Source organism: Dromiciops gliroides, chromosome 1, assembly GCF_019393635.1.
Source record: "Dromiciops gliroides isolate mDroGli1 chromosome 1, mDroGli1.pri, whole genome shotgun sequence".
Classification (NCBI taxonomy): domain Eukaryota; kingdom Metazoa; phylum Chordata; class Mammalia; order Microbiotheria; family Microbiotheriidae; genus Dromiciops; species Dromiciops gliroides.
Window position 1 is genome coordinate 109,042,026 of NC_057861.1, and position 17,366 is coordinate 109,059,391.

At 40.5% G+C, this 17,366-nt stretch overlaps 1 protein-coding gene across 15 annotated transcripts in view; it reads left to right on the top strand.

The window, feature by feature from the left end:
* The window catches only part of MTSS1 (MTSS I-BAR domain containing 1), a 236,854-nt gene that overhangs the window by 181,746 nt on the left and 37,742 nt on the right, over positions 1-17,366 (top strand). For all 15 annotated transcript variants that reach the window (XM_043976372.1, XM_043976366.1, XM_043976371.1 and 12 more), the window contains 3 exons: positions 744-828; positions 7,513-7,604; positions 11,925-11,999. In XM_043976372.1, the coding sequence (XP_043832307.1) occupies positions 744-828; positions 7,513-7,604; positions 11,925-11,999 (252 nt within the window). The remainder of the gene's footprint in view (positions 1-743; positions 829-7,512; positions 7,605-11,924; positions 12,000-17,366) is intronic.

Sequence of the window (17,366 nt, forward strand, 5' to 3'; positions counted from 1 at the left end):
AGTTGTGTCAAACTCTCTGTGATTCCGTTTGGGGTTTTCTTGGCAGAGTTACTGCAGTGGTTTGCCATTTCCTTCTCCAGTTCATTTTACAGATGAGGTGAGGCAGACAGAGTTAAGTGACTTGCTCAAAGTCACACAGCTAGCAAATATCTGAGGCTGGATTTGAACTCGGGAACATGAGTCTTTCTGGTTCCATGCTTTTTCCACTCTGCCACCTAGCTGCCGAAGGTCAAGCTATTACTCTAGACCAAATCCAGGTTTTTTAGATGCCCCTTCTTTGCTGCTGAAGACACTGCTCTCTGAATTACATTTCTATGTCAAAGAATTAGATTTGAATGACTGCCCCGTGGACTTCTTTAGAAGCACTATTTGCTCTCCTGAATATCTTACTATGGGTTTTCTTTTTCATGAGCCATAAATGAAAAATAACTTTCCCCTTAAGTGTCAGGTATTGCACTAATCACAATATTATATATCAGGGCTTCTTAAACTTTTTCCGCTGGCGATCCCCTTTGCCCGAGAAATTTTTATGCAGCCCTGGGTATATAGGTATATAAAATAAGTATACATAACTTTTTATTATTGCCAAATTTTTCGCGGCCCCCACATTCAGTTACATGACCCCAATACAGGATCAAAGTTACCCAAGTTATTCAACTATTGGCATTGGTGTTCTCTCTATTTATGCATTGTTGGTACCCCTGGTATATCTTGTCTCAGCCTTATCTATTTTGTGTTTTCAGGCGGTACCAGAGAAATTGGATCTGCCCTGACCAGGATGTGTATGAGACACAGAAGCATAGAAACCAAACTGAGGCAGTTCTCTAGGTGAGTCACAACGGAAGCAATTATTCAGTCAATAAGCATTTATTAAGCACTTACTATATATACAAGGTACAATGTGCTAAACCATTAGGGATACAGAAAGGAAACAAGCATTTATTGAATATCTACTGTGTTCCAGGCACCATGCTAAGTATTTTACAGATATTAATCTCATATGATTCTCAAAACAACCCTGGCAGATAGGTGCTATTATTCAATTAGTCGGTAAACATTTTAAAGTACTTACTATGTGCCAGGCTCTTACCAGTTGAGAATACTAAGGCAGACAGGGATTGAGTGACTTGCCCAGGTTGACATAGGGCAAGTCTGGGGAGAAGGGGGAATGAGAAGAAAATAAGCATTTATATAGTAACTATTATCTGCTAAATACTTAAAAAAATATATTATCTGGGAAGTAGGTACTATTGTTATACTCATTTTACAGTTGAGGAAACTGAGGCAGACAGAGGTTTAAATTATTCACCCAGGGTCACAAAGCTAATTCATGTCTGAGACTGGATTTGAACTTGGGCCTTACCAACTCCAGTTCCAGCGCTTTATCCACTGTACCACCAGCTGCCTCTACAAAGAAAAAAAATAATTGGAAAATACTGATTTCCAGATGGAGCAGTTCTAAATACACCCCCCCACACACACACACACGTTTTATATTGACTACTACTGCTTGAAGAATCTCTGCTATTTTCTCCTGAGCATATTAAATGGAGTAACCGAGTGAAAAGCCATTTCCCTGATCTTTTTAGACTTTTTCTGTGGCCCTGGGTAGTCATCCTCACACTCAATCACTTTGAAAAGCCTGAAACTGACTGAGCCAGCAACTCTTGATTCTCCCCCAAACTGCTGATCCAGGAGAATTTGTATACAATGGGGAGTCGGCAGATTTAGGGGATGGGAGTGGCAGATCCCATCCTGTTCCCCAGTGCTGCTAAACATTTATTAAGCTCTTAGTTTGTGCAGAGCCCTGAACTAGGCACTGGGGGAGATGCAGGGTTGAGAGTCTATACTCTCCTCTTTGGGTGGGGGTTGGGGAGAAAGATACAGCATACTCCCACAGGTTAGAGTCATCCACATACTAGCCTGGCTAAGTTTGGACAGATTTATGACACCAGCCTGGCCCTAGAATGATGAATTTTGAGGGGCTCCATTAGTGTGTGTGTGTGTGTGTGTGTGTGAAAGAGAGAGAGAGAGAGAGAGAGAGAGAGAGAGAGAGAGAGAGAGAGAGAGAGGGAGGGAGGCAATTAGAGTTAAGTGACTTGCCCAGGGTCACACAGCTAGGAAGTGTCAAGTGACTGAGGTTGGATTTGAACTCAGGTCCTCCTGAATCCAGGGCCGGTGCTTTATCCACTGCGCCACCTAGCTGTCCCGGCTCCATTAACTCTTTTTTGAGACTGGGTATTTCTGTTACATCCAAGGTGCATGTTCTGTCGTGATTCATGGACACAATCCCACTACTAATAACCATGGAGGTACTAACCTGCTCCATTTCAAACCTGGGCCACTTTGCCCCTGTTTAGGCAGTCTGGGCCCTTCCTTCTCTCTAGGGCTCACCAGAAAGGTGATAGACTTAGCATGGACTCTCCATCAGCTTTGTAGCTCAGACCTTCTAACCTGAAGCAATATATCAGCCTTAGCCTCCCCAGCATCAGGGATTATAGGTGCTCTTAAAGACCGTCAACGAAATTACAAAGGGTTTAAGAATAATGGAATGGAATGGAATAAAGCAATACAGACTCTTCAAGTATTGAAGGTTTGATCAGCAGGGCTTTGAAGTGTTACATAGCTTTGCATCATGTTTTGGGTTTTTTTGTGTGTGTTTTTTTTGATAAGTTATCTCCATGTTTTGTTTTGTTTTGTTTTTTTAGTGAGGCAGTTGGGGTTAAGTGACTTGCCCAGGGTCACACAGCTAGTAAGTGTTAAGTGTCTGAGGGCGGATTTGAACTCAGGTCCTCCTGACTTCAGGGCCGGTGCTCTATCCACTGTGCCATCTAGCTGCCCCCTATCTCCATGTTTTGATAACTGTTTCAAAGTAGTGGATTTCCTTTGTAATCCTGTGTGTTTCATTTTATGCATTTAAAAACCTTATTTTGGGGTATATAAGCTTCACCTTATCACCAAATAGTCCTTGACACAGTACTACTTGTTTGGAAGCTAAAATATGGTCAGCTTTGTAATGGGGGCAGTGCGGGGGGGGGGGGGGGGGGGGGGAGTCGGGGAACACAATGCCCACTAGAATTAAGGAAGTACCAGGAGGTGCTTTGCCTCTCAGATTTCCCAATTTGCCCCCAGAAAGAATGAGTAGGTCTAGCACAGCATTTCCAAAGGGATGCCAACTGAATTCCCCGTACCTTTCAGCTGAGAGTGTATGACCTGGTGAGAGTTGAGGATAAAGACTCTAAAACTCTTTAAGTAAGCTAATTTGGTTGTTGACTTCTAAGTAACCTCTTAATTAGGTATTTAATAGACTATATTTTAAAAATTAGGGTGCCCTAAAATTAGACTTCAGCCCTGCTCTCTGAGAACTAGGCTTTAAAGCCTCTAAACTTTTATTGTCACTGGGAATTCCTCCTGTCATTAACTGACTCCTGGGATGGCCAGATAAATTACTATCTGATTGCCAATCTTGTTTTTTCAGAAATAAGAACTTTCTAGTTTTGTAGATTTCGTGAAGTAGAATAGAAAGAATCCTGAATTTGGAGTCAGAGGACCCAGATCAAAACCTCAGCTCTACCTCTTCATTGATGTATGACTTTGGGCTGTATATATACTCTGTTATCTCATCCTTAAGATGAGAAATTCGGACCGGTAATCTCTGAAGACCCTTCCTGTTCTAGATCCCTTGGGTCTCCTCTGACCCTGACTTTACTTAGGGCCATGAGATAGGAAAACTTCCATTGCCCTTAATTAGTAAGATTTTTTTTTAGCATTTTCATATTTCAGGGCTGATTATTTGGTTTGCATTTGATGAGCTAGATCTGTAATGTATACAAGTATACAAAGGACATTCTCAAGAGCTGTGACTTCCTCATTATTGATGCTCCTCAAGAGAAGTGTTACTGATTGACTCCTTGTCGAGGACATTTTCCAAGAAGATGCAAGTTTCAAGTAGAGGTTGATTTACATGGTTCATCAAGTACCCTACAACTCTTAAGATTCTGTTATTTTTTTACATTCTTCTTCATGAATAGTTTAGAAAATAAACAGATCCATGTTTAAGGTCCTTAAATATATGGATGAAAATTTGATCCATTTAATTCAGTTAGTGTAAAAATTAAACTTAAAAGTCTCATAAGACCTCCCCAACCTCTTAGAGATTTTATGAAAACTTATAGGAAGCTACTAAAAATATTCAATTGATAACTCAAAGATAGTTGGAGGAAAGAGGGGATCAAAAAAAAAAGTTTGCTAGTACTTTGGCATTACCCAGGATGCTGAAGCCATTGAAGGAGGGTACTTTGTGATGCATTCTACATTTCCACCAGACAGGAAAGGGCTAAATAGTACCTCTGTTTGGAGGATGGAGAAACTTGAATTATGTGGCTTGTATGATGTCACGTGTGGAGCCAAGAAAAGAATTTAGAATGATTTTTGTTCATTGGACAATGACACCTCTAAAAACATGATTGATAAATGACATAGTCTGTTGGTGTAATTGATTTCATTCGGCAAGAACTTAAGTACCTACTATGTGCCAGGACTTGGAGATATAGAGACAAAACTGAAAAAAACATCCCCTGCCCTCAAGGAATTTATGTTTTCTTGACAAAATAGGTGTGTGATTTTCTTTTTGAAGAAACTTACACAAATAAATCAACACAAAAATAAAGTAAATACAAGGCAGTTTATGACAGTGGGGAGGTATAGGTGCACTATCAATCTAGGGGATAAGGAAAAACCTCCTTCAGGAGATGGTGCTAGAGATAGGCCTTGAAGAGAGCTAGAAATTCCAAGAAGTAGAAGTGAGGAGGGAGCTCATTGCATACATGGGGGACAACTTGTACAGTGGTATGGAGGTGGCTGGTTCATTAGTGTACACAGCCAGGGCTGTGCTGCTGCCTGACAAGAGCCCATTGATGAATTTTCATTGTGAGTGTTTACACTTCATACATAGCAAACAGTTTGGATCAAGGCTTGATTGATTGATTTTTTTTTTTTGGATTGTTGACTTAAGAAAACATTAATAACGATAGATTAAACTCGAAAGTGTGTCTTTTGGAAAACTGGTTATTAAACATTTATCAGCTTACCACTGTGCATAAGGAATATAGGAAGTAAATTAGTTAGACTAGAATAGAGAATATATGGGGCAGGTGGGGAGGTGTCAAGGTGAAATCTTCAGCAAAGAAAGATAGCTTGGGGCCATATTGTGAAGGACTTTAAATGCCAGCAGAGGAGTTTGTGTTTCATCCTAGAAGGAATAGAAAGCCACTGAAGCTTTTTGAGCAGGGGCGGTCAGTTGATCAATAAACATTAAGCAACAACTAACTATGTACTAAACTCTGGGCATAACATAGTCATATGTGTACTTTAGGAATATGAGTCTACTGGGGCATCTAGGTGGCACAAGTAGATAGAGCACCAGCCCTGGAGTCAGGAGAACCTGAGTTCAAATCCGGCCTCAGACACTTAACACTTACTAGCTGTGTGACCCTGGGCAAGTCACTTAACCCCAATTGCCTCACTAAAAAAAAAAAAAGAATATGAGTCCGTTGGCTATGTGAGGAATAGATTGGAGAGGGGAACCACTTAAGTCAGAGAGAACAATTAAGAGTCTCCTAGAATAGTCCGGGCAAGAATTAATGAAGGTTGCAGTAGGATGGTCACCATGAGAGTGGAGAAAAGGAGGTTGCAGAAGTAGAATTGACCAAGACTTGGCACTTGTTTGGATAGTGTGGAGGACAAAGGAGAGGGAAGAGTTGAGGATATTTGATGATGCCGAGGTTGCCAATCTAGGTGATAATTTATTCAACAGAAATGGAAAATTTGAGAAGTGTGAGTTTAGCGAAAGATTGGTGTGTGGTATAAACTGTTCAGAAAATAAAATGCTGGTGTTCAGAAGTCATTCGGATGTTGATTATCTGGTTTGTCAGTAATCTGGGCCCTTAAATTCTCTCCCTCCCTTAAGCTTCTTTTTTTTTAAAAAAAATTATTTTGTTTATTTAGAATTTTTTTCCTCAAGTTACATGTAAAAAATTTTAACATCGAATTTTAAAACTTTGTGTTCCAAATTCTCTTCCTCCCTCCCTCCCCACCACCCTTAAGAACTCAAGCAATTCAGTATAAATTATATATGTGCAGTCATGCAAAACATTTCCACATTACTCGGATTATGAAAGAAAGCAGACAAAAAGACTTTAGAAGAAGGAACTAACAAAAAAATTATACTTCATTCTGTATTCAGATACCATCAGTTCTTTATCTATAAATGGTTTGCATTTTTTATAAATTCTTCAGAGTTGTCTTGGATCATTGCATTGCTGAAAATCACTTAAGTTATCACAGGAGATCATCCTACAATATTGCTGTTATTTTGTATACAATACATTTCACTTTGCATCAGCTCATGTATGTCTCTCTAAGCTTTTCTGATAGCTTCCTGCTCATCAATCCTTACAGCACAATAGGGTTCCATCCTAATCTCATCCCACAATTTGTTCAGCCATTCCCTAGTTGATGGGTATCACCCCAATTTCGAATTCAACTTTTTTTTTCAATCTTCTACAGACATCTATGCTTATTGGAACCAAAACTAAACCATGAGCAGAGAAAAATAAGGAGCTGAAATTCAAACTGTTCTCTATAAATAGCTTCTTGGCCATTTATAAAATCAGTCAGTGAATAAAGCCTAATTTGAAGTCTGACTAATTTATTTTCTGTGGTTTTCAGTGAATCTTGTTAGGCAGCTGGGAATAGAGTACAGGATTTGGAGTCAGGAAGAACTGGGAGTTGAATCCTGCCTCAGATATTTGCTGTCTTTGTGACCTTAGGACAAATCACTTAACTGCTTTTAGCCTCAGTTTCCTCATCTGTAAAATGAAAATAATGATAGCACCTATTTCATGGGGTGATCCATGAGGATCAGTATATTTAAAATACTTTGTAGACCTTAAAGTGTTATATAAATGTTAGCTATTTTGTATATTCATCATCTGTTACCATTACAGGTAGTCAGTCAATAAGCATTTATTTAGTACCTCTGGTGTACAAGACATTGTTCTGAATCCTGGGGTTACGAATAAAGGCAAAAACTCAGACATTGCTTTCGAGGAGGTTATGTTTTAAGTGGTGGGGAGACAGCATGCAAACAGCTTTGTCCAAGCAAACTGTGTACAGGATAAATTGGAGAGAATTAACAGGGAAGGCGCTAGTATTAGATGGTGAGCTTCTTGAGAGCAAGGATGTCTTTGGCCTCTTTTTGTATCTGCTTCACTTGGCACAGTGCCTGACACAGAGTAGGTGCTTAATACGTATTTCTTGATCAATTGATTGATTGAATTAAAGGGGATCAATAACGGCTTCCTGTGGAAAGTGGAATGTTTAGAACTTGAAGGTAGTTGGGATCTCACGACGTTCTTAGCAGCTGCAAATCTGAAAAATGGTTGAGATTGGGTGGGTGAGTTGGAGTTATTTGCTAACAGGAATTTTTTTTTAATCTTTTTATGATAAAAGTGCTTTAATTGATTGCCTGATAAACCCACTTCAAGAACAGATGGAAGAATGGAAGAAAGTGGCCAACCAGCTGGATAAAGACCACGCAAAAGGTATTTCTTGGGGATTATTTTGTGGTTCTTTGGGATATGTCTGGGTGGCTGGCATCTAGTGTCTCTTCTGTATTCATCAAAACACCTGCAGGAATCTACCAGGTTCCTGGTCTTATGCTGGTGACTCTAGAATAAAGTGAGTAACTGATCTAGCAGCAAGCTGATAATATCTGAAAACAGCCAACTAGATAGTATTTCCATTTTTTTCTTGTGAAAAAAAGTTAAAAAGCAAATATCTTAATCCTCTAGTAGCTTTGGTAAAAATGAGCTCAATTAGACTCAAATCACAACAGACATTTCAGCACTTTCTGAAATTTTAACCTCTTTGATTTTCGCAGTACAATGCTTTCTTACTTTAGGAATCAATGATTTCATCAAGGTAGGAAGGGATGCTGTTTTAAAAATCAGGTTGGTCAATCTGTAGACATTTATTAAGCACCTGCTGTGTGCCAGGTGCTATACTAGATGCTGGGGGTGCAAAAAAGGACAAAAGACAGTCCCGGGTTCTGAGTTTGAATTCCACCTCTGGTATTTAAAATCAATGTGCCCTTGAGTAAATTTGGTTAACTTCTCTGGGTCTCAGTTCCCTCATTTGTACAATGAGAAATTTAGACCATGTGACCTCGAAGGTCCCGTTCACCTCGAGTCTTTGAGCAGGTTGAATTTCCGAAGTTGATGCCAGCCCATGACCTATACTACATAGTACCATTGTGCCAGGCACTGTGCTAAGTGCTGGGCATACAAGGCAAAAGACAGTCCCTGCCCTCAAGGAGCTTATAGTCTAACAGGGGAGATAGCAAGCAAACAAATATATACAAAGAAGCTATATGCAGGATGAATGGGAAATCATTAACAGAGGGAAGACACTAGAATTAAGAGGGGTTGGGGAAGGCCCCCTGTATTAGGCGGGCTTTTAGCTGGGACAACAGAAGCCACAGTAGAGGAGGGAGAGTGTTCCAGGCATGGGGGACAGCCAGAGAAAATGCCCAGAGCCAAGAGATGGAGTGTCTTGTTTGTGGAAGAGCTAGGTCAACTATCAATGGTTTGAAGAGTACGTGGTGGGGAGTAAGGTGTAGGAAGACAGGAAAGGTAGGAGGGGCCTAGGTTAGAAAGGGCTTTGAATGCCAAACCGAGCATTTTATATTTGCTTCTGGAGGTATAATAGGGAGCCACTGGAGTTTATTAAGGGAGGTGACATGATCAAATCTGTGCTTTAGAAAAAATCACTTTGGGGGCAGCTAGGTGGCACAGTGGATAAAGCACTGGCCCTGGATTCAGGAGTACCTGAGTTCAAATCTGGCCCAGACACTTACTAGCTGTGTGACCCTGGGCAAGTCACTTAACCCCCATTGCCCTGCTAAAATAAAAAAAAAGAAAAAAAAAAAGAAAAATCACTTTGGTGGTTGAATAGAGAATGGATTGGAATGGGGAGAGATTTAAGGCAGGCCGACCCACCAGCTGCTATCGCAATAATCCAGGCATAAGGACCTACACTTGAGTGGTGGCAGTGTCAGAGGAGAGAAGTGGTCGTATTGGAGAGATGATACAGTAAAAGGAAAGGTAGGAGATGGGAAGGGCTTAGGGGGAAAGATAATGGGTTCTGTTTTGGAGATATTGAGTTTAAAATGTCTAGTGGACATTCAGTTCAAGATGTCTTACAGACATCTTGAGGTCAGGAGAGAGGTTAGAGCCGAATAAGGAGATTTGAGAATCATCAGCATAGGAGCAGTAATTAATTCCATGGGTGATGAGATCCCCAAGTAAAGTAATATAGAGGGAGAAGAGAAAAGGGCCCAGGAAAGAGGCCTGTGGCTTCTGTCCTTGTGGGTTATAGCTAAGGGCACTGGGTTGGAAGCGTTGCTGTTCCTGAGGCTCTTGAGTCAGGATCTCAGGAGAGGTGTCGGTGGCGAGTTTGTTAGCTTGGCATCTACTGCCTCCTGTCTCCCTCAGGGTGCCTTGCTGATGCACTTCCGGGAGTGCTGTGGGTCTTAAAGCAGCAAAGCCCAGGTTGATTCTAGGGGTAGAGTCTAATTTTAAGGTATGGGGGATAGGGGAAAATGGAGACATCGGCCTGAATGGGCACAAGCTCCTACCAAGACAGAATGCAACCCCTCTACAACTTAGATGGTATTTGAGACTTGTGATCAAAAGCTGCATCGCTCCACAGCCACCTTGGCAGAGCCTTTACATGGTTAGCTGGGGCCATCCTAAGGGGTCAGGTGTATGGGAAGCCTTGCTGGCTTGGTCATAACAATAAGAGCAACAAGCACAACAAACACACTATTATGAACAAGTATCAATAGCACTGACTTAAAGTTTCCAAAAACTTTGTAACATTATCTAATTGTTTTCCTCTCAATCCCATAAGGTAGGAATTTTGCGCATTATTGTCCCCATCTTACGGAAGAGGAAACTAAGGCTCAGGCCAGTTAAGTGATTTGCACAGGGTTGGTCAGAAGGAAGATTCGAACTCAGGTCTCCCTGACTCCTAGTCCAGCCCTCTATCCACTATCCCAAGATTTCCTGTTGGTAGGAACTGGAGAGTTTTCTCTCTCTTGGCATACCTTTTTGAGAACCCAGAGTCACCACCATACCTCAGTGAGGCATTGGAGACTTTAAGAGGAATTATTATGTAAATTAATTTAATGAACTTGGCTTGACCCTTGGTTTCACCAGGAAAGCCCAAGCTTTGTCAGGTCCTACCAAGCTGGAAGAAAATGGGTGGAGTGAAGGACTACTTATCTATCTGTGAGGGATGACCCTTGCTAAATTCAGAGAAGTTCTTCGGCAGATTGGGCACAAGTGATTAATTATCCAGGCATAGCAATTCTCAGAAGACCATCTATATTAAGACATGGAGGGATTTTGTTAAGTCTTGATGGAAGGTGGGGACTACCCATACTGATTAAATCATAAATCATTAAAGTACTGTGATATAAGCCACTCTTCGTCTTGGAATTCTCTTCCTCATTTACTGTTGTCTCTGTTTGGTAAAGATAATTATCTCCAATGACCAAATGACTTAGTCCTGAATGATCATCAAGTCCCACTTTCTTGTTTTACACATAAGGAAATTGAGGCCCAAAAAAGTTAAGCGACTTCTCAGGGGGTCATCCAGCTTATTCATTGGTACTTATTCCCCATCAGCTGGTTTATTACCTTTGAATCCTGATATCAATCAACGAATATTTGTTAAACTTCTACCTAATGTTGCCAGACACTTTGCTAGGCATGCAAGATATCAGTACAGAGAACAAAATTATCCCTACCCTTGAGAAACTTCCTTTCTGGTTTTTCCCCTGTTGCTCATATCTACTTCATCTTTAAAAAAACCCTCATGATCCCATGATCTCTGCTAGCTATTGTCCTAGAGAAGGCTGTCACACAAGAGCCCGCCATCTTTTTGCTCACTCCCTTCTAGACCCCAGCAACGTAACTTATTTTGACTCACAGCATGCCCTTAACTGAAGATGTCCCAAGCATATTGCTCATTACCTACAGGCTGGGGTGCTGAAAAAGGAGCTACTAGATTTCCACCAGGGGTGGAAGGTTTCAGGATGAATGTGGCCAGGCGAAATAATGACGGTGACTGTGGTGCCATCATATTGCAGTATTGCACGTACCCAGCCCCGTCTCAGGCCTTCAGCTTCACACAGCAGGACATGCCCAAACTTCCAAAGCAGAGCTGCAAAGAGCTGTACTACTGCAAACTCACTGTGTGAGCCTTGGACCCCAGGTCCCCAACCCTATGTAAAGGCTGGAGAACATCTTTCCCCTCTCTGACCTGCAAAAACCTATTCCTTTCCAGGGCAGCTAGGTGGCGCAGTGGATAGAGCACCGGCTCTGGATTCAGGAGGACCTGAGTTCAAATTCGGCCTCAGATACTTAACACTTACTAGTTGTGTGACCCTGGGCAAGTCACTTAACCCCAACTGCCTCACCAAAAAAACAAAAACCTATTCCTTTGCCTCCCTACCCCCTGTGACTCCCTCATAACACTGTTTAAATGTTTCCCTTGGTTTCTATTTCCTTCTGTGCTGTCCCACTATCGATTATATCCAATTTATTCTGTCTTGGATTTAATAGCTCCTCTGTTTCAGAATCTTAACCTGAGAAAGATCGATCGATCGATCTATCTAGATATCTACCTATAGAGATAGATAGATGGATGGATGGGTAGATATATTTATAGTATTCTATGCCTAAAGCTGTTCTTTGGTCATGTTGTATTATCGAACTTTTCACTACAGAGTAAATATTCGTTCCCTTTAACATTTATTAAGATATCTTTATTAAAATAGCTCTACTTTTTTTTTTTAGAGTACAAGAAAGCCCGTCAAGAGATAAAAAAGAAGTCATCAGATACACTGAAACTTCAGAAGAAAGCCAAAAAAGGTAATTCTTACAATTCCATCATTAATATTTTCACATTAAGAAAGGGATGGTAATTTTATATCTGAAATGTTAAAAATATTTAATTTTCGGAGGTGTGTTCCGTATAACGTCCCACTTCCTCCATGTCCACATACAGTTAAACAGAATCTGGCAACTGGGCAAAAGACCTCTAGGTGCAGAATTTCTATTAATATAAGGCGTGATTAAAAAACGATATATGATTTTTCTTCTTTTTGTCTTCAAAAGCTGACAGTATCTCTGCCTATTGTGCAGGGTAATGAAACCTATAAATTTCCTAGAAGCCTTGGGATAATGCATAAAAGCCTTTATGCAAATGTTCAGTAGTAATTATAGCAGAAATCATTCTATTTTCTCCTCCATCTCTCACAGCCTATAATCTCCTAACCCTTTATTAAATCTTGTAAGATTCATAAAATGACTGCAATGGGAGCCGGGTGTTGTTTCTGGGCCGGCTTGCAATTATACACATGGCACTTGGTAACATGAAAGCACATTACAAAACAGGCGTAGCCACAGCTCGCCTTACTTCTCCATCACTTTTCGGGCACTGTTCTGCATCCATTTCCCACCCAGGTCCGTGACAGATGATAGGCTCTGTGTATCATGTAACAAAGCTTTGTTTGTCCCAGGTCTGTTTTGAATAAAACGTTGAACCAGCTAACAAGGAGTTGCCTTGGAAAAGGCATTTTTGAAAGTAGGAGCTTGGTGTGAATGGGGAAAAGACCTAAATGTTTCAGTAATTCAGAAATGTTTTCCTGATTCTCAGAATCCCATCATGTTAGAGCTGCAAAGGAACCCTAGAGATGATCTAATCCAAGGGTTCTTAATGGAGAATCTGTTAACTTTTTTTTTTTAAATATTTTAGTAACTGTACTGAAATGGCTCCCTTTGCAATCCTATGCATTTTATTGAATACACTTAAAAACATTCTGAGAAGGGGTCTGGTCCCTAGGCTTCCCCAGCCTGCCAAATTGAGTCCATGCCACAAACATGGCTAAGAAGTCCTACATTAGTTGAATCTCCTTCTTTTATAGAAGAGACAACTGAAATATAGAGATGTGAGTGACTTACCCAAGGTCACACAGTCATTCTGTGGCAGGCTTAGGGCTTAAACCTGCATCTGATTTCCAAGTCCGATGTTCTTCCTACTCTTTACTGGATAAAAGAACCTTCAGTAATTTGTGGTAGAAGTTGCCCGATGGGTAGATTCCTGGGATCTTTGCTAGTACTTTATGCAGAGTGACTTTAAATTAATGAGCTCTTTTAAAATTTTTTTTAAATGTGTAGCTTCTGAGGATTGGTTTCTTTACAGTGTCCACATACCACTTATTTCTTACTCAGGGTTAGACTCAGACTTTTGAGGTGAACCTTTCTAAGGACGATTAATGTTTTCTTTTCAGCCAGATCTAAGAATAGGAAAGAAAGTGACCAGAGAATGTCTAGTTGAGGCACTGATTGGAATCTTGTTTGGGAGAGAGCAAACTTATGTATTTAGAGTTGGAAGGAATTCCAGGGATCATCTCATCCAGGCCCCTCATTTTATAGGTGAAGAAACTAAGGTCCAGAGAAGCTCAAATTATAGAATCATTAGATAGAGAACTGGAAGAAAACTCAGGGGCTAACTCCCCTTCTCCATTTTATGTCTGGGGAAACTGAGGTCCCAAGAGTAAAATCATTAAGGTGAATGAGAGAAGAACAATTGGAACTCATATTCTCTCATTCCAGATCCAGCATACTCCTCTGCCACTCAGAGACTTCCTCAGGGTCACACAGGCAATAAATAAAAAAAACTGGGGTTCAAACCCAGGACTTCAGGCTCTAAATTTAACTGTCTTTCCTACTTTTGATTTTAAAAAATTACAAAGTTTGGTCTCTCAAATGGTAGGTACATAACTCCCCACTTGAAGTAATAGATTTAAATGTAGAATAGATCTTAGGGGTCATCTAATCTCACCTCCTCAATTTCCAGATAAAGGAACTGAGGCCCAGAGAAGAGTGATTTTCCCAAGGTCACTTGGACAGTGGTAACCTTAATCTTAGTGCCTTCCCTCTGAAATTACCCACAATTTATCTGAGAGTAGGTACTTTTATTTTTTTGCTTTTCTTTGTATCACTAGTGTTTAGCACAATATCTAGCACGTGGTAGGTATTTGATAAATGCTAGTTGGCTGACAGACTAGTTAAAATTTCTACAATTTAAGTCATTCTAGATTCTTTATGGAATAAGAACAAAAAGAAAAACAAAATTCAGGGTACTTGCCTTGCCGGGTCAGTCATTTGGTAACATAGTCGGTAAACATTTATTAAGTGCCTACTATGTGTCAGGCACTGTGTTTAAAAGTCTTGAGGATACAAAGAAAAGCAAAAACATAATACCTGCCTTCAAGGAGCTCACATTCTAATGGGGAAGAGGATATGCAGATAACTATGTGCATACAAGGTACATGCCCTGTAAATGGGAGAATGGGAGGTAACCTCAGTGGAGAGGTACTAGCTTAGCTGGAGGAACCTAGAAAGGTCTTTTGCATTAAATAGAATTTGAGCTGAGTAGAAAGGAAGTCAAAGATAGAAGGAGATTCTTTTGAGATTCAATGTTTACCTCTAATCTGTCTTCAACTCTACTCTCATACTAATTTCCTTCTAGAAATAAAGTGCTACTAGTCTCTTTGTTTTGATTTGGGAATTTTTCCTTTCCTGTTTATGAAGATTGTTCCAAGTAGGACATAGTCATTCTTTCTCCCCACCCCACCCCACCCCCAACCCACAAGTAACAGGCATTGGTTAATGTGTCTGCCTCAATTTATTCCATACCCTTCTCCCCTCTAATCCCCCACTCCTAATCCCCCCACCCCACCCCTAGTGCTTTAGGGGCTGAGAAGAGAGATAGAGGAAATGGACATGAAAAAAAAATCTGTCTGAATCCACTTTTCAGAGATTGTGAAATATTTCAGAAACTCCTTCATCCATGTATGAAACTGACCAGCTTCTCCCATTTGACACTGATTTAGAGATCACAGATTTATACTTAGAGCAGTGGGGCAAATCATTCTCCAAATATTCATTGAGTAGTTGTTCTATGCCTATATGTGCTGGATGCTTTCAAGTTTAGAAGAAAAGTGTAAGAAACATTCCTTGTCTTTTTCTATGAAGAAAAAACAACATTGCAGGGGAAAATAATCCTAAAAAAGAGGACTGTTCTTTTCTTACTGCTGCTTTTTTTTTTAAATACAATAAAGTCCCTTAAGAAATTAAAAGGAATTTGTGGGAGGTATGATGTGAAACAAACTAGGTTCTTGAAAGAAGGTTTTGATGATTTTGTATGTCTAAAATTAGTAAAGTTCTTTGATTCGTGTTTAAAAAAAATGTAATTTGGGGGGTTTTTTGTTGGTTTTGTTTTGTTTTGTTTTTGGTGAGGCAGTTGGGGTTAAGTGACTCGCCCAGGGTCACAGGGCTAGTAAGTGTTAAGTGTCTGAGGCCGGATTTGAACTCAGGTCCTCCTGAATCCAGGGCTGGTGCTCTATCCATTGTGCCACCTAGCTGCTCTAATTTGTTTTTAAAGTAAAAAATGACCTGAGTTCCACCCATTCATATTTCCTATACAAAGATATTCAAATATTCACATACCTGCAGTTTCTCCTGGCCATTGATTAACTGGCTCTTCTTAAATAGATCTGCATAGTAGAATGGAAGTCCATCAAGTCCAGTGGACCATCCTGTTTTTTTCTTTATCCTCAGCACCTAGGATAGTTCCCTGCACAGACTAGGCTACTTATATGTGTTTGCTAAATCAGTGTGTTTCAACAGGAATACTAGGAGCTAGAGGTTGATAACTGTATCTCGTATAGCTAGTAATACTTTATAGAATGTCAGCGATCAATAATATTGACTCTTGAAAAAATATTTAAATATCTTTGTGTATAATATAAGCACTTTAAAGTAGTGGAAGTAAGACAGTGTGGCATACCAGACAAAATGAGGATTGACCTTGGAATCAAGAATGCTTGGGATCAGGCTGGACCTGAGACACATGCTAACTGTGTGATCCTGGGCAAGTCACTTAACTGTTCGTTGTCCCCAGGCTACTCCATAAGAGCAGTTATAGGTATGGATGGGTTGCTGAATTATATTGGTGAATGGAGTTTCTGTATTATGAGTTCTGGACCATTCCCACATACCTGCCCTGAAAACATGAAACCCTCATGGAAAGGGGGACTGATAAGAGTTCTCTGTGTCTGCCAGGGCACTTGTAAGAGCTTGTAGGTTTTGAGCTAAGAGGGATTAATAGATGCTAAGGCTAGGAGGTACTCTGCATCCCATCTCTGCCTCTTGGCTTCCTGTAAGTCTCAGGTACAATCTCTACTTCTGTGAGAAGTCTTTACTGATGGTGCTTAATGCTTGCTCCTTCCCTCTGCTGATTACCTCCAGTTTATCCTGTATTCATCTTGTTTCTCCATTATTGTTTTCATGTTGCCTTCCTCCTTTGACAGCAGAGATTGTCTTTTGCCTTTCTTTGCATCTCCAGTGTTTAGTGTAGTGCCTGTCACATACAGTGGGCACTTAATGAATGTTTATTCACCGACTCATGGATTCAGCAATTCTTATGGATTCAGAAAGCTTTGGGAATTTGGGAAAAATGAGGCAAGAAAAGTTGCTTCTCCCCAATTCCATCTCTGACCCTGATGTTAATTCATCCTTGCATCTGAATTCTGTATCCAGTCTGGAGTATTTTTTCCTTCATTTTCATCTGAAGGGCTTCTCCCCTTGGTGTCCCTTTTCCAAGACCAGAAACACTCAGTTTGCCTGGAGGTGGACTTCTGTGTGACAGCCAGCCCAAATTACTAGGCCATCTTCATATAGGATGGGTGGGGAACTGCAGTGATAGTCTTGTGTATTGGGACAGGTCCAGAGAGAACATCATTTAACTCTGGGGAAGAGAATGAGTGTTCTGGTTAGCCACATTTCCTGATAGAGTGAGGATTAATGTAGAAAGCACCAGGTCAGCCCTGGTTAAAAATGTTTCCAAATTAGATTGTCTTTTGCCTGGTTTTGTGCACTAGGGAAAGCATCATTCAATATTCCTTTGATTTAGAATCTCTTTGAATACATACCTCAAGGCTCATCATTTTGAACATGAATTCTTTTTGTAAAGCAGTTTTTGAGTTTTGTTTGTGATTCTGTTTATATGTAAAAACATATAAATAGGACAGGTACAGTAGATAGAATGCTGGGTCTGGTGGCACAGTTGTGAAGTCCAGAGAAAGTCAGGAATATAGCAGGGAATGAAGCATGCGCAGATGATTCCATTAGAGGGAGTACTCCCATTGGTGAGACTCTGTGGGTCTACCA